The following is a 17,331-nucleotide window of genomic DNA, read 5'->3' as shown; positions in this document are numbered from 1 at the left end:
AGTGTGTGGTGGTCCAGTGGTTAGCTCTGCTGGCCCTGGCTCAGGTACTGGGTCTAGTGGTTAGCTCTGCTGGCCCTGTCTCATGTACTGGGTCCAGTGGTTTACTCTGCGGGCCCTGGCTCAGGTACTGGGTCCAGTGGTTAACTCTGCTGGCCCTGTCTCAGGTACTGGGTCCAGTGGTTAACCCTGCTGGCCCTGGCTCAGGTACTGGGTCCAGTGGTTAACTCTGCTGTCTCAGGTACTGGGTCCAGTGGTTAGCTCTGCAGGCCCTGGCTCAGGTACTGAGTAGCCTAGGCTGCCAGAGGTGTTAGTCCCTGTCTCAGGTACTGGGTAACCTAGGCTGCCAGAGGTAATGGGTTTCATTCTGACCCACTGCACTTCTCACTCGCTAACTATACAACAGTGTCCTGTCTCAACATGTATGTTTTAACCCTGTTAAAGGAACATAGATAAACATTGTGTCTCCTCTGTCAGGGAGGAGAAGGTGGCCATCATGTGTGAGAAGCACTCCGCTCTGATGCGTCCCGTGGTGTTCGCTCTGGACCACGTGAGGAGCATCACGACCACGCCCGCCGAGACCCCCCACGAGACCTGGTTCCAGCAGACCTACGGGGACGCCATCACTTCGGCCCTGGAGAGACTGAAGAGCCCTCACAACCCGGCCAACCCGGCCAGCAGCTGGGTCCCGTTCAAACAGGTAGGACCAGGACCGGGTGTGGGGGGGGGGGGGGGGGTCTCGGTTCTCAGTAACTGGTCTGCCTTATCAGTAACTCAAACTAGGCTGTTGCCCTTTGCGTCCCTCCTAAGGAACATTCATATTCAACAATAATATTTTTGAACAGAATATGAACTTTCTGCACTTCCCCTTTTTCTCACACGCGGTACCGTGCCCCGTCGCGCGGTGGGTACCGTGCCCCGTCGCGCGGTGGGTACCGTGCCCCGTCGCGCGGTGGGTACCGTGCCCCGTCGCGCGGTGGGTACCGTGCCCCGTCGCGCGGTGGGTACCGTGCCCCGGTGGGTACCGTGCCCCGGTGGGTACCGTGCCCCGTGGCGCGGTGGGTACCGTGCCCCGTGGCGCGGTTCCTCTTGACCCTTGACATGTACATTCCTTATACATGTTAAGTAGTCAATACGTTCTAGTGTGGTAACATGAATCAGTAGACGTCAAGCCAGAATTCAACAACACCTCTAATAAACATTGTTCCAGATCAAAACCCCCCAAATAGAGATGTTTCTATGTTTTAAAGGCAGATGTTTAGTGGATTGAAGACATCTCTTTACTTTACTTCCTGAAGTGTTTCCAGTCCCCTTTAAGATTAGGATTGGGGGAAGGGAAGCTGATCCTAGATCTGTGCTTAGGGGAAACTTGGTCAGTTTGTGTGTGAAGGTGCTGTTTGTTTCCATGAGTGTAACCTTTTAAAATGTATACTGTACTTTTTTGTTGAAGTGGATTTAAATGGTGTTTAATGTCTCCTAGATCATGCTGAGTCTCCAGCAGAGGGCTCAGAAGAGGACCAGCTATCTGCTGCGTCTGGACCACATCAGCCCCCGCCTGGCTGCCATGGCGACCACAGAGATGGCGTTGCCGGGCGAGGTGTCGGCAACGGACGCTTTGACCATCCAAAGTGTTGGCAACACCATCACCATCCTGCCAACCAAGACCAAGCCTAAGAAACTACACTTCCTGGGCTCCGACGGACGCAACTACCCTTACCTCTTCAAAGGTAGCAAACACACACACACACACACACACACACGATGAACGCAACGATCCCTACCTCTCCCAGGCAGATGACCAGCAGGAATATAAGTCTGAACCTAATTCTCCTTTCTCCTAACTCTACCTCCTTCCTCCTCTCTTTCCCTCTCTCTGATTTGACCCTCATCTCTCCTTTCTCCTCCTAACTCTACCTCCTTCCCTCTCTCTGATTTGACCCTCATCTCTCCTTTCTCCTCCTAACTCTACCTCCTTCCTTCTCTCTGACTTGACCCTCATCTATTCCTCCCTCTCCTTCCCTCTCTCTCCCGCAGGTCTGGAGGACCTCCACCTAGATGAGCGGATCATGCAGTTCCTTTCCATAGTCAACACCATGTTCACCAAGGTACATCATTGATTGATCGATCATTTAAAATACAAGGCTGATCCGGCCAGAGACAACACCAGAGTAAAGGGTATGGGGCCTGTGCAGTTCATCTGTGAAAAAATACACCAAACATTTTAAAAAAATGGATTTAAAAACTAATAAAAGTAGTATATTAGGTGATTAAACCTGAAGACTTGTTCCAGTAATATTACCTGCTAGTAGGAAAGATGGGTTGTTTTATGTGGTCATACGACTGCTGCTGTTGTCTACAGAGCATAACTCTGTTCTTCTCTAGGTGAACCAGCAGGAGCGCCCCCACTTCCACGCCCGCCACTACTCCGTCACCCCGCTGGGGACACGCTCAGGACTCATCCAATGGGTGGACGGCGCCACGCCGCTGTTCGGCCTCTACAAGCGCTGGCAGCAGAGAGAGGCCGTGCTGCAGGCACAGAAGGTAATGCTTGTGGTGGTGTGTGTGTGTGGGTGTGATCTTTTGTAGGAACTTGCTCTGTGAATGTGTAGAGCTCAATAAATACAACATTCAACATTGAAACTATGGCAATGCCAAACACTTTGTTGGGCCATGAGCCTTGAGCTCTCTCTGTACTCATCACTTATCCCTTTCTCTCTGTCTCTCTCTCTGTCTCTCGCTCCTCCCCCAGGCCCAGGATTCGTTCCAGCAGCAGCCCCAGCCCCTCCCTCTGGTCCCACGGCCCAGTGAGCTCTACTACAGCAAGATAGGTCCTGCCCTAAAGGGGGTGGGCCTCAGCCTGGATGTTTCGCGGCGCGATTGGCCGCTCAGCGTGATGAGGGATGTGCTTAAGGAGCTGATGGCATCCACGCCCCCTAACCTGCTGGCCAAAGAGCTGTGGTGCTCCTGTACCACGTCTAGCGAGTGGTGGAGGGTCACACAGGTGAGCTGGGGTCAAAGGTCAAGCAGGGTTTACTGTCGTCAGTCAAGGGTTAGAGGTCACACAGGTTGTGTGGCTGCTTCTTCTCGTAACCTTTCCTTCATCTGCACTGATCTGAAAATAACACAAAGCTGAAAACATGGCGTCACTAAGATTGGATATAGGATCCACTCATAGAGTTGGATAGAGGACTCATCTTTGTAGCTCTGTTAATTTCCGTACTAGAAGGTCCTCTCTTACTCTATGGATCCACCTGGCTAGGGGGCTCTGACTAGTGCAGATGAAGGAAAGGACGCCATGTTGGACTAATATGCTTGGGAAGTGGAGACGTCAAAAATTAAACCTTCCTGGTGGCTAATTAATGGTAAATGAACGCTCTTCCTCCTCTTCTTCCTCCTGCTACAGTCCTACGCCAGGTCCACTGCTGTGATGTCTATGGTGGGCTACATCATTGGCCTCGGCGACCGTCACCTTGACAACGTGCTGATTGACATGACGACGGGAGAGGTGGTGCACATCGACTACAACGTCTGCTTCGAGAAAGGTAAATAAATAGTTATATTTTGAGGTTTGAACAAGCAGCGACCCTCCTGGTTTAGACAAGTTGCTCTGTGGATTTCACTGCTGTTTGTCCTACTGATGTGTGTGTTTCTCTCCCTGTCTGTTGTGTGTATGTGTGTGTGTTTCTCTCTGTGTGTGTGATGTTTCTCTCTCTCTGTATGTGGTCTCCAGGGAAGAGCCTGCGTGTGCCAGAGAAAGTACCGTTCCGTATGACCCACAACATTGAGACGGCCCTGGGAGTCACTGGGGTGGAGGGCATCTTCAGACTGTCCTGTGAACAGGTACTAGCTAGTGAAACATTTAGGAGACTCTTCTGTGTCAGCTGTGGTGTGTTGGGTGACGTTAGTCTCATTTGAATTTCCTGGCTTCGTCTGCTGTTCATCACCTCAAACTTCACTTACAACTTAGTCTCGTTTACTTCTAAACATTTCTAAAACGTTCCTGACACATTTAAAGACATTCCTGAAATGCTTTTGTTGTTGTTGTTTTTAGTTTCTGAAACATGCAAACCATATTCTAATCTTCTCTTTTCTGATTGGTCAAATGTTCCAGATGATGCTAACCTCTCTCCTCTCTGATTGGTCAGGTGATTCAGATGATGCGTCGTGGGCGGGAGACGCTGCTGACCCTGCTGGAGGCGTTTGTGTACGACCCTCTGGTGGACTGGACGGCCGGGGGGGAGGTGGGCTTCGCCGGGGCCGTGTACGGAGGGGGGGGGCAGCAGGCGGAGAACAAGCAGAGCAAGAGAGAGATGGAGAGAGACATCACACGCTCCCTCTTCTCCTCCCGCGTCGCTGAGATCAAGGTGAGCAGGGGAGACAGAGACACACATCCAGCTCTATCTCTGTCTGAAATGCCACTCTGTTCCTTATAGAGGTAGTCCTGTATGTTGTGAATTGAGCGCCAATTCAGACCACCTGTCGTTCCCCTTACCAGATGTTCTGTTTGTAGCTGAAATGACTAGGCCACTGAAATCTTCCTCCCTTTCTCCCTCCTTCACTACCTCCCTTTCTCCCTCCTTCACTACCTCCCTCTTTCACTACCTCCCTCCTTCACTACCTCACCCCCTTCCTCCCCTCCCTCCAGGTGAACTGGTTTAAGAACCGTGAGGAGATGTTGGGGGTCCTGCCCCAGGTGGAGGGGGCAGTGGAGGAGTACCTCACCCTGCAGAAGCTGCTCTCTCAGGGGGACAAGATGACCACCAAGATCCTGGAGGAGATGAGCTTCCTGGAGGGGGCTGAGAGCTGCTCAGACCACCTCATACTCACCCTGGAACACAGGTCTGTTACATCCCTGACCTTTAACCCCAGACCACCTCATACTCACCCTGGAACACAGGTCTGTTACACCCCAGACCACCTCATACTCACCCTCGAACACAGGTCTGTTACACCCCAGACCACCTCATACTCACCCTGGAACACAGGTCTGTTACACCCCAGACCTCTAACCCCAGACCACCCCATACTCACCCTGGAACACAGGTCTGTTACATCCCAGACCACCTCATACTCACCCTGGAACACAGGTCTGTTACACCCCAGACCTCTAACCCCAGACCACCCCATACTCACCCTGGAACATAGTTATGTAACCCCTGACCTCTAACCACCTTGTACTCACCCTGGAACACAGTTATGTAACCCCTGACCTCTAACCACCTCATACTCACCCTGGAACACAGTTATGTAACCCCTGACCTCTTACCCCAGACCACCTCATACTCACCCTGGAACACAGTTATGTAACCCCTGACCTCTAACCACCTCATACTCACCCTGGAACACAGTTATGTAACCCCTGACCTCTTACCCCAGACCTCACAGGTCCTTTTCCAACAATGCAGAGGTAAGATAATGATAAAAAATAGAAATAGTGACACGAGGAATAAATACACAGTGAATAACAATAACAAGTAAAAATAACATGACTATATACAGGAAGTACCAGGTAACATGGCTATATACAGGAAGTACCAGGTAACATGACTATATACAGGAAGTACCAGGTAACATGACTATATACAGGAAGTACCAGGTAACATGGCTATATACAGGAAGTACCAGGTAACATGACTATATACAGGAAGTACCAGGTAACATGGCTATATACAGGAAGTACCAGGTAACATGGCTATATACAGGAAGTACCAGGTAACATGGCTATATACAGGAAGTACCAGGTAACATGGCTATATACAGGACGTACCAGGTAACATGGCTATATACAGGAAGTACCAGGTAACATGGCTATATACAGGAAGTACCAGGTAACATGGCTATATACAGGAAGTACCAGGTAACATGGCTATATACAGGAAGTACCAGGTAACATGGCTATATACAGGAAGTACCAGGTAACATGGCTATATACAGGAAGTACCAGGTAACATGGCTATATACAGGAGTACCAGGTAACATGGCTATATACGGGAAGTACCAGGTAACATGGCTATATACGGGAAGTACCAGGTAACATGGCTATATACGGGAAGTACCAGGTAACATGGCTATATACGGGAAGTACCAGGTAACATGGCTATATACGGGAAGTACCAGGTAACATGGCTATATACGGGAAGTACCAGGTAACATGGCTATATACGGGAAGTACCAGGTAACATGGCTATATACGGGAAGTACCAGGTAACATGGCTATATACGGGAAGTACCAGGTAACATGGCTATATACGGGAAGTACCAGGTAACATGGCTATATACGGGAAGTACCAGGTAACATGGCTATATACGGGAAGTACCAGGTAACATGGCTATATACGGGAAGTACCAGGTAACATGGCTATATACGGGAAGTACCAGGTAACATGGCTATATACGGGAAGTACCAGGTAACATGGCTATATACGGGAAGTACCAGGTAACATGGCTATATACGGGAAGTACCAGGTAACATGGCTATATACGGGAAGTACCAGGTAACATGGCTATATACGGGAAGTACCAGGTAACATGGCTATATACGGGAAGTACCAGGTAACGACATGGCTGTATATACGGGGAGCGCCAGATATGGCTTACATTTACAATTTGATCAAGGGCACAGACAGATTTTTTCTAACCAGTGACCTTTTTGGTTACTGGCCTAACACTCTTAACCGCTAGGCTACCTGCTGCCAGGCTTGGGGGTAGAAGCTGTTCAGGGTTCTGTTGGTTCCAGACTTGGCACTCCGGTACCGCTTGCTACGCGTTAGCAGAGAAAACAGTCTATGACTTGGGTGGCTGGAGTCTTTAACAATTGTTTGGGCCTTCCTCTGGTACCGCCTGGTATAGAGGTCTTGGATGGCAGGGAGTTGGGCCCCAGTGATGTACTGGGCCATACGCACCACCCTCTGTAGCACTGGTCAAGATGCTCGCTATTCTGCAGCTGTAGAACTTTTTGAGTGTTGGAGGGCCCATGACAAATCTTTTCAGCCTCCTGATTGGGAAGAGGTGCTGTCGTGCCCTCTTCACGACTGTCTTGGTGTGTGTGTGGCCCATGTTAATTCCTTGTGATGTGGAAACACAAGGAACTTGAAGCTCTCGACCCGCTCCACTACAGCCCCATCAATGTGGATAGGAGGCGTGCTCGCACCCCCCTCCGTTTCCTGTGGTCCAGGATCAGCTCCTTTGTCTTGCTGACGTTGAGGAAGAGGTTGTTTTCCTGGCACCACACTGCCAGGTCTCTGACCTCCTCCCTACAGGCTGTCTCGTCGTTGTCGGTGATCAGGCCTACCAGCGTTGTGTCGTCAGCAAACTTAATGATGGTGTTGGAGTCGTGCTTTGCCACGCAGTCGTGGGTGAACAGGGAGTACAGGAGGGGACTAAACACGTACCCCTGAGGGGCCCCTGGGTTGGGGGTCAGCGTAGCAGATGTGTTGTTGGCTACCCTCACCACATGGAACAGCCTGTCAGGAAGTCCAGGATCCAGTTGCAGAGGGAGGTGTTCAGACCCAGGGTTCTTATTATTTGTACATCAGGAAGTTGGTCACAATGCAACACGGATTAGATGTTCTTGAACATGGCCCCACAGAGCTCTGTATGTGATTTTTCTCCCCTCTCTCTCCCTCCCCTCTCCCTCCACCAGGTACTCTGAGCACACCCAGCTAGCATCTCGTCAGCGTACGGTCCAGGAGTTGATCCAGGGGAAGCAGGGTGACCTGGACCAGTGGATGTCCCAGTACCAAGCAGCCTTCAGCAGCCTGGAGGCCACACAGCTAGCCAGTCTACTGCAGGACATCAGCAGTCATATAGACCTGGGTTAGTGTCTGTAGAGATGGGAGAGGGGGTTCTGTGTGGTTCCAGCTAGCCAGTCTACTGCAGGACATCAGCAGTCATATAGACCTGGGTTAGTGTCTGTAGAGATGGGAGAGGGGGTTCTGTGTGGTTCCAGCTAGCCAGTCTACTGCAGGACATCAGCAGTCATATAGACCTGGGTTAGTGTCTGTAGAGATGGGAGAGGGGGTTCTGTGTGGTTCCAGCTAGCCAGTCTACTGCAGGATATCAGCAGTCATATAGACCTGGGTTAGTGTCTGTAGAGATGGGAGAGGGGGTTCTGTGTGGTTCCAGCTAGCCAGTCTACTGCAGGACATCAGCAGTCATATAGACCTGGGTTAGTGTCTGTAGAGATGGGAGAGGGGGTTCTGTGTGGTTCCAGCTAGCCAGTCTACTGCAGGACATCAGCAGTCATATAGACCTGGGTTAGTGTCTGTAGAGATGGGAGAGGGGGTTCTGTGTGGTTCCAGCTAGCCAGTCTACTGCAGGACATCAGCAGTCATATAGACCTGGGTTAGTGTCTGTAGAGATGGGAGAGGGGGTTCTGTGTGGTTCCAGCTAGCCAGTCTACTGCAGGACATCAGCAGTCATATAGACCTGGGTTAGTGTCTGTAGAGATGAGAGAGGGGGTTCTGTGTGGTTCCAGCTAGCCAGTCTACTGCAGGACATCAGCAGTCATATAGACCTGGGTTAGTGTCTGTAGAGATGGGAGAGGGGGTTCTGTTTGGTTCCAGCTAGCCAGTCTACTGCAGGACATCGGCAGTCATATAGACCTGGGTTAGTGTCTGTAGAGATGGGAGAGGGGGTTCTGTGTGGTTCCAGCTAGCCAGTCTACTGCAGGACATCAGCAGTCCTATAGACCTGATTGATTAACCTTCTCTCTCTTCCTCCCCCCCCCAGGCCCTCCCAGCTACGTCCCGGCCACAGCCTTCCTGCAGAACGCCGGCCAGGCCCACCTAATCAGCCAGTGCGAGGGCCTGGAGGCTGAGTTGGGCTCCCTGCTGCAGCAGCGCCGTGGGGCCCTGCGAGGCTGTCTGGAGCAGCTGCACAGCTATGCCACTGTGGCCCTGCTGTACCCGCGGGCCGTGCTGCTGCGCCACAGGGCCCACCTCTGGAAACAGTGGCTGGAAGAGCTGCTCTGTGACATGACTGTTGACCACTGCCAGCAGATTTCCAGACAGTGAGTTGGAGTGGACACATGCTGGCTTTCTCCTCTCCTCTCTTTCTTGCCATCTCGCGCCATGTCTTTCCTTCTCATTCCTCATTCTCACGCTCTCCTTCTCTCTCTCTCCTTCTCTCTCTGTCTCTCTCTCTGTCTCTCTCTCTCCTTCTCTCTCACGCTCTCCTTCTCTCTCCTTCTCTCTCTCCTCTCACCTTCTCTCTCACCTTCTCTTTCTGTGTCTCTCTCCTTCTCTCTCTCTCTCTCACCTTCTCTCTCTCACCTTCTCTCTCTCACCTTCTCTCTCCTCTCTGTCTCTCTCTGTTTCTCTCTCTGTTGAGGTCCTCTGGGGTTAACTGGCTCCATTTCTTGATGTTTCTGCTTCTCTCTCCTCTATTTTATTATTATTTTCATTAAATGGACAGTTATTTTATCAATCTGTGCTCTACCTTCCTCTCCAAACTTCCCTCCAGGTATGAGATTAAGTTTGCCCCCCAGCCTCCCCTTGCGTCGTGCCAGTTCCTGTCCAGCGTTGAGCTGGCCTTGCAGCACCAGGCGTCAGAGACCAACACGCGTGTTCTGCGCCAGGCGGAGCGCGTAAAGGCCGAGGGCGCCACGGTCCACGCGTGTGAAGAACAGCTGCAGGAGATCGAACGTTGCATCAATGTGTTCCTCCTAGAGAACCCAGAGCAGGGCTCTCTCAGCCTGGCCACCATCATCTCATCAGCCCTCTGCACCCTCACCAGGTCTGTCTGTCTGGCTGTGTGCTGGGGATAGATGTGTGTGTGTGTGTGTGTGTGTGTGGATAATGAGACTAACCTGATGGTTGAGGGAGCAACTAGTGTTCCTGACGTCTTGTGGCAGGACGTGTGTGGTGGGGGGTAGAAGGGGGTGTGTGTGTAACTTTGTGTCTGGTCCCGCTCAGGCGTAACCTGGTGATGGAAGGAGCGGCGGCGGCTGCGGGGGGGCAGCTGGTAGAGTTGACGTCTCGTGACGGGGCCTGGTTCCTGGAGGAGCTGTGTTCCATGAGCGGTAATATCACCTCATTGGTCCAGCTGCTGGGGCAGTGTCAGCTCCTCCCACACGACCTGGACCTGCCCTCGCCGCAGGAGACCGCCCAGACCGTCTACCTGGCCAACGCCGTCTACACCTGTCTACAGGTACGGTGTAATGGGGGTGGAGACGTGTGTGTGTGTGTGTGTGTGTGTGTGTGTGTCCGAGGATGTGGACGGAGTTGAGCGGTCAGAAATCTCGCTCAACGTCCTTTCCCCCACTCAGTTAACAATCTCTCAGCCTTCACAGGGAAAATAAATAAAACACACAAAATTCCTTCCATTTTATTTTGGGTTTAAAAACTTAATTTAACCTGTTAACTCGAAGTGGTTGTTTTGGACCCGGTACCGGGTTTGGGGGATGTTGAAACCTAATATACTATCTAGACATACAGGACATGTTGAAACCTAATATACTATCTAGACATACAGGACATGTTGAAACCTAATATACTATCTAGACATACAGGACATGTTGAAACCTAATATACTATCTAGACATATAGGACATGTTGAAACCTAATATACTATCTAGACATACAGGACATGTTGAAACCTAATATACTATCTAGACATACAGGACATGTATGTCTAGATAGTATCTATCTAGACCCCCCCAGGGTTCCCCCTAGCACTACACAACTGACTCAAATGACCAACTTATCAAGCTTTGATTATTTGAATGGGCTGTGTAGTGCTATGGGGAAACCTGTAAAGGTGTACACAGAGGGGGCCCCGGGACAGAGTTTGTGAAACCCTGGGTTAGAGGACAATATGTAGGAGACCAGATAGCTACATTTTGAAGTGTTGCGTTGTGATGAAAGTGGGTCTCCAACTTGGGAAGTGTAACAGAACCCCTTACTAATGTTATCAGAATGACGTTGCCCACCTTTACTGGTCCGCTTGTCTTTCTGGCTGATCTCTCCTTCCTTCCTCCAGGAACTGAACACGAACTTCCGTCAGATCATCTTCCCGGAGGCTCTACGCTGCATGTTGAAGGGCGAGGCCACCCTGGAGACCATGCTGTCTGAGCTGGACCTCTTAGTGGAGCAGTGTGCAGACGGGGTCTCCCTGCAGGGGCTGGCCGACGCCCTGCACACACACCTCCGCAGCGCCGCCATGGGCCTGGAGCACGAGGCGGACACACACTGTCTCCACATCACCAGGTTAGAACACAGGGGAACACACACTGTCTCCACATCACCAGGTTAGAACAGGGGAACACACACTGTCTCCACATCACCAGGTTAGAACAGGGGAACACACACTGTCTCCACATCACCAGGTTAGAACAGGGGAACAGACACTGTCTCCACATCACCAGGTTAGAACAGGGGAACAGACACTGTCTCCACATCACCAGGTTAGAACAGGGGAACACACTGTCTCCACATCAGCAGGTTAGAACAGGGGAACAGACACTGTCTCCACATCACCAGGTTAGAACAGGGGAACACACACTGTCTCCACATCACCAGGTTAGAACAGGGGAACACACACTGTCTCCACATCACCAGGTTAGAACAGGGGAACAGACACTGTCTCCACATCAGCAGGTTAGAACAGGGGAACACTGTCTCCACATCACCAGGTTAGAACAGGGGAACACTGTCTCCACATCACCAGGTTAGAACAGGGGAACAGACACTGTCTCCACATCACCAGGTTAGAACAGGGGAACACACACTGTCTCCACATCACCAGGTTAGAACAGGGGAACACACACTGTCTCCACATCACCAGGTTAGAACAGGGGAACACACACTGTCTCCACATCACCAGGTTAGAACAGGGGAACACACTGTCTCCACATCACCAGGTTAGAACAGGGGAACACACTGTCTCCACATCACCAGGTTAGAACAGGGGAACACACTGTCTCCACATCACCAGGTTAGAACAGGGGAACAGACACTGTCTCCACATCACCAGGTTAGAACAGGGGAACACACTGTCTCCACATCACCAGGTTAGAACAGGGGAACAGACACTGTCTCCACATCACCAGGTTAGAACAGGGGAACACTGTCTCCACATCAGCAGGTTAGAACAGGGGAACAGACACTGTCTCCACATCACCAGGTTAGAACAGACACTGTCTCCACATCACCAGGTTAGAACAGGGGAACACACACTGTCTCCACATCACCAGGTTAGAACAGACACTGTCTCCACATCACCAGGTTAGAACAGGGGAACAGACACTGTCTCCACATCACCAGGTTAGAACAGACACTGTCTCCACATCACCAGGTTAGAACAGGGGAACACACACTGTCTCCACATCACCAGGTTAGAACAGACAATGTCTCCACATCACCAGGTTAGAACACAGGGGAACACACACTGTCTCCACATCACCAGGTTAGAACAGGGGAACAGACACTGTCTCCACATCACCAGGTTAGAACAGGGGAACACACACTGTCTCCACATCACCAGGTTAGAACAGGGGAACACACACTGTCTCCACATCACCAGGTTAGAACAGGGGAACACACACTGTCTCCACATCACCAGGTTAGAACAGGGGAACAGACACTGTCTCCACATCAGCAGGTTAGAACAGGGGAACAGACACTGTCTCCACATCACCAGGTTAGAACAGGGGAACAGACACTGTCTCCACATCACCAGGTTAGAACAGGGGAACAGACACTGTCTCCACATCACCAGGTTAGAACAGGGGAACACACTGTCTCCACATCACCAGGTTAGAACAGGGGAACAGACACTGTCTCCACATCACCAGGTTAGAACAGGGGAACACTGTCTCCACATCAGCAGGTTAGAACAGGGGAACAGACACTGTCTCCACATCAGCAGGTTAGAACAGACACTGTCTCCACATCACCAGGTTAGAACAGGGGAACACACACTGTCTCCACATCACCAGGTTAGAACAGACACTGTCTCCACATCACCAGGTTAGAATAGGGGAACAGACACTGTCTCCACATCACTAGGTTAGAACAGGGGAACACACTGTCTCCACATCACCAGGTTAGAACAGACACTGTCTCCACATCACCAGGTTAGAACAGGGGAACACACACTGTCTCCACATCACCAGGTTAGAACAGACAATGTCTCCACATCACCAGGTTAGAACACAGGGGAACACACACTGTCTCCACATCACCAGGTTAGAACAGGGGAACACACACTGTCTCCACATCACCAGGTTAGAACAGGGGAACACACACTGTCTCCACATCACCAGGTTAGAACAGGGGAACAGACACTGTCTCCACATCACCAGGTTAGAACAGGGGAACACACTGTCTCCACATCAGCAGGTTAGAACAGGGGAACAGACACTGTCTCCACATCACCAGGTTAGAACAGGGGAACAGACACTGTCTCCACATCAGCAGGTTAGAACAGGGGAACAGACACTGTCTCCACATCAGCAGGTTAGAACAGGGGAACACACTGTCTCCACATCACCAGGTTAGAACAGGGGAACACACTGTCTCCACATCACCAGGTTAGAACAGGGGAACAGACACTGTCTCCACATCAGCAGGTTAGAACAGGGGAACAGACACTGTCTCCACATCACCAGGTTAGAACAGGGGAACACACTGTCTCCACATCAGCAGGTTAGAACAGGGGAACAGACACTGTCTCCACATCACCAGGTTAGAACAGGGGAACAGATACTGTCTCCACATCACCAGGTTAGAACAGGGGAACAGACACTGTCTCCACATCACCAGGTTAGAACAGGGGAACAGACACTGTCTCCACATCACCAGGTTAGAACAGGGGAACAGACACTGTCTCCACATCACCAGGTTAGAACAGGGGAACACACACTGTCTCCACATCACCAGGTTAGAACAGGGGAACACACACTGTCTCCACATCACCAGGTTAGAACAGGGGAACACACACTGTCTCCACATCACCAGGTTAGAACAGGGGAACACACACTGTCTCCACATCACCAGGTTAGAACAGGGGAACACACACTGTCTCCACATCACCAGGTTAGAACAGGGGAACAGACACTGTCTCCACATCACCAGGTTAGAACAGGGGAACAGACAGGCAGTAGGGTTAGTGTTAATTGGTTATGTTATATGTGATGATATTGCAGGATGTTGCGATCCCAGTACTGTCAGCTGATGCAGCCTCCAGGGGGCAGTATGGACGCGGTGGGACAGGACTCTCCTAAGATGTCCGCCGGTCAGATGCTGCTGGTGGCCTTCGATGGCATGTTTGCTCAGCTAGAGACCGCCTTCGGGCAGCTCACAGAGAAGGTAAAACACACACTTCCTCAATCTCTTTCCTCTCTCTCACCCTCTCTCTTTCTCAAGCTCTTTCCTCTCTCTCACCCTCTCTCTTTCTTGCTCAATCACTCTTTCATGTTAAACTCTCATCTTCCTCTCTTGTCCCTGTCTTGTTATTCCTCTTGACAAACAAATGAAAGGTGGAGTTGATGTCTTCGTCACTTATCTCTGTTTATTCCTTTCTTCTCACTCCCCTGTCTTCTACTTCTCTTGTTATTTACACCCCTCTCTCTTTCTCTCTTTCTCTCTCCCCTCTCTCTTTCTCTCTCCCCTCTTTCTCTCTCCCCTCTCTCTCCCCTCTCTCTCTCCCCCCTCTCTCTTTCTCTCTCCCCTCTCTCTCCCCTCTCTCTTTCACTCTCCCCTCTCTCTCTCCCCTCTTTCTCTCCCCCCTCTCTCTTTCTCTCTCCCCTCTCTCTTTCTCTCTGCCCTCTCTCTTTCTCTCTGCCCTCTCTCTTTCTCTCGCCCTCTCTCTTTCTCTCGCCCTCTCTCTTTCTCTCGCCCTCTCTCTTTCTCTCGCCCCTCTCTCTTTCTCTCGCCCCTCTCTCTTTCTCTCGCCCTCTCTCTTTCTCTCGCCCCTCTCTCTTTCTCTCGCCCTCTCTCTTTCTCTCGCCCCTCTCTCTTTCTCTCGCCCCTCTCTCTTTCTCTCGCCCCTCTCTCTTTCTCTCGCCCCTCTCTCTTTCTCTCGCCCCTCTCTTTCTAGATGATTTCCATGGAGGTGCCGCCGGCGTGGCGGAAGGTGGATGTGATGCGTGAGGCGCGGGCGGCCCAGGTCCATTTCTTCCACAGCGGTCCTCACAGACATGTTCTGGAGGAGATCTTCTTCCTCAAGAGACTACAAACCATCAGGGAGTTTTTCAGGCTCTGTGGATCCTTCGCTCAGACACTCTCTGGTGAGAACACTGATGGCTTTATAGTCTCTCTGTGTCAAAATTCATTTTCAATTTAAGGGGCTTTATTGGCATGGGAAACATATATGTTTACATTGCCAAAGCAAGTGAACTAGATAATAAACAAAGTGAAATAAAAAGTTAAAACTGTAAATATTACACTCACTCAAGTTACAAAAGAATAAAGACATTTCAAATGTCATGTTATGTGTCTGTTATGAAAGTTGGTCTGTCACTCAGCTATAGTGGTAGCAGGTCTACCAGCAGTAGAGGTCAACACTGTAAAGTTGGTCTGTCACTCAGCTATAGTGGTAGCAGGTCTACCAGCAGTAGAGGTCAACACTGTAAAGTTGGTCTGTCACTCAGCTATAGTGGTAGCAGGTCTACCAGCAGTAGAGGTCAACACTGTAAAGTTGGTCTGTCACTCAGCTATAGTGGTAGCAGGTCTACCAGCAGTAGAGGTCAACACTGTAAAGTTGGTCTGTCACTCAGCTATAGTGATAGCAGGTCTACCAGCAGTAGAGGTCAACACTGTAAAGTTGGTCTGTCACTCAGCTATAGTGGTAGCAGGTCTACCAGCAGTAGAGGTCAACACTGTAAAGTTGGTCTGTGACTCAGCTATAGTGGTAGCAGGTCTACCAGCAGTAGAGGTCAACACTGTAAAGTTGGTCTGTCACTCAGCTATAGTGGTAGCAGGTCTACCAGCAGTAGAGGTCAACACTGTAAAGTTGGTCTGTCACTCAGCTATAGTGGTAGCAGGTCTACCAGCAGTAGAGGTCAACACTGTAAAGTTGGTCTGTCACTCAGCTATAGTGGTAGCAGGTCTACCAGCAGTAGAGGTCAACACTGTAAAGTTGGTCTGTGACTCAGCTATAGTGGTAGCAGGTCTACCAGCAGTAGAGGTCAACACTGTAAAGTTGGTCTGTCACTCAGCTATAGTGGTAGCAGGTCTACCAGCAGTAGAGGTCAACACTGTAAAGTTGGTCTGTCACTCAGCTATAGTGGTAGCAGGTCTACCAGCAGTAGAGGTCAACACTGTAAAGTTGGTCTGTCACTCAGCTATAGTGGTAGCAGGTCTACCAGCAGTAGAGGTCAACACTGTAAAGTTGGTCTGTCACTCAGCTATAGTGGTAGCAGGTCTACCAGCAGTAGAGGTCAACACTGTAAAGTTGGTCTGTCACTCAGCTATAGTGGTAGCAGGTCTACCAGCAGTAGAGGTCAACACTGTAAAGTTGGTCTGTCACTCAGCTATAGTGGTAGCAGGTCTACCAGCAGTAGAGGTCAACACTGTAAAGTTGGTCTGTCACTCAGCTATAGTGGTAGCAGGTCTACCAGCAGTAGAGGTCAACACTGTAAAGTTGGTCTGTCACTCAGCTATAGTGATAGCAGGTCTACCAGCAGTAGAGGTCAACACTGTAAAGTTGGTCTGTCACTCAGCTATAGTGGTAGCAGGTCTACCAGCAGTAGAGGTCAACACTGTAAAGTTGGTCTGTGACTCAGCTATAGTGGTAGCAGGTCTACCAGCAGTAGAGGTCAACACTGTAAAGTTGGTCTGTCACTCAGCTATAGTGGTAGCAGGTCTACCAGCAGTAGAGGTCAACACTGTAAAGTTGGTCTGTCACTCAGCTATAGTGGTAGCAGGTCTACCAGCAGTAGAGGTCAACACTGTAAAGTTGGTCTGTGACTCAGCTATAGTGGTAGCAGGTCTACCAGCAGTAGAGGTCAACACTGTAAAGTTGGTCTGTGACTCAGCTATAGTGGTAGCAGGTCTACCAGCAGTAGAGGTCAACACTGTAAAGTTGGTCTGTCACTCAGCTATAGTGGTAGCAGGTCTACCAGCAGTAGAGGTCAACACTGTAAAGTTGGTCTGTCACTCAGCTATAGTGGTAGCAGGTCTACCAGCAGTAGAGGTCAACACTGTAAAGTTGGTCTGTCACTCAGCTATAGTGGTAGCAGGTCTACCAGCAGTAGAGGTCAACACTGTAAAGTTGGTCTGTCACTCAGCTATAGTGGTAGCAGGTCTACCAGCAGTAGAGGTCAACACTGTAAAGTTGGTCTGTCACTCAGCTATAGTGGTAGCAGGTCTACCAGCAGTAGAGGTCAACACT

General features: G+C 50.6%; 1 protein-coding gene across 1 annotated transcript in view; it reads left to right on the top strand.

Annotated features, from left to right (window-relative positions):
* LOC120042479 (serine/threonine-protein kinase SMG1-like) overlaps positions 1 to 17,331 on the top strand; it is a 93,871-nt gene that overhangs the window by 56,052 nt on the left and 20,488 nt on the right. Inside the window, exons 39-54 of the mRNA XM_038987315.1 lie at positions 475 to 697; positions 1,478 to 1,724; positions 2,032 to 2,102; positions 2,380 to 2,538; positions 2,747 to 2,998; positions 3,401 to 3,539; positions 3,728 to 3,837; positions 4,143 to 4,361; positions 4,643 to 4,836; positions 7,640 to 7,812; positions 8,728 to 9,007; positions 9,460 to 9,732; positions 9,912 to 10,146; positions 10,978 to 11,204; positions 14,144 to 14,306; positions 15,037 to 15,226. Of these exons, the coding sequence (XP_038843243.1) occupies positions 475 to 697; positions 1,478 to 1,724; positions 2,032 to 2,102; positions 2,380 to 2,538; positions 2,747 to 2,998; positions 3,401 to 3,539; positions 3,728 to 3,837; positions 4,143 to 4,361; positions 4,643 to 4,836; positions 7,640 to 7,812; positions 8,728 to 9,007; positions 9,460 to 9,732; positions 9,912 to 10,146; positions 10,978 to 11,204; positions 14,144 to 14,306; positions 15,037 to 15,226 (3,155 nt within the window). The remainder of the gene's footprint in view (positions 1 to 474; positions 698 to 1,477; positions 1,725 to 2,031; positions 2,103 to 2,379; positions 2,539 to 2,746; positions 2,999 to 3,400; positions 3,540 to 3,727; positions 3,838 to 4,142; positions 4,362 to 4,642; positions 4,837 to 7,639; positions 7,813 to 8,727; positions 9,008 to 9,459; positions 9,733 to 9,911; positions 10,147 to 10,977; positions 11,205 to 14,143; positions 14,307 to 15,036; positions 15,227 to 17,331) is intronic.

The sequence above is a fragment of the Salvelinus namaycush genome, chromosome 3 (genome assembly GCF_016432855.1).
Source record: "Salvelinus namaycush isolate Seneca chromosome 3, SaNama_1.0, whole genome shotgun sequence".
NCBI classification, from domain to species: domain Eukaryota; kingdom Metazoa; phylum Chordata; class Actinopteri; order Salmoniformes; family Salmonidae; genus Salvelinus; species Salvelinus namaycush.
The sequence above is the reverse complement of the archived record's forward strand: the minus strand, read 5'-3'. Positions and strand labels throughout refer to the sequence as shown.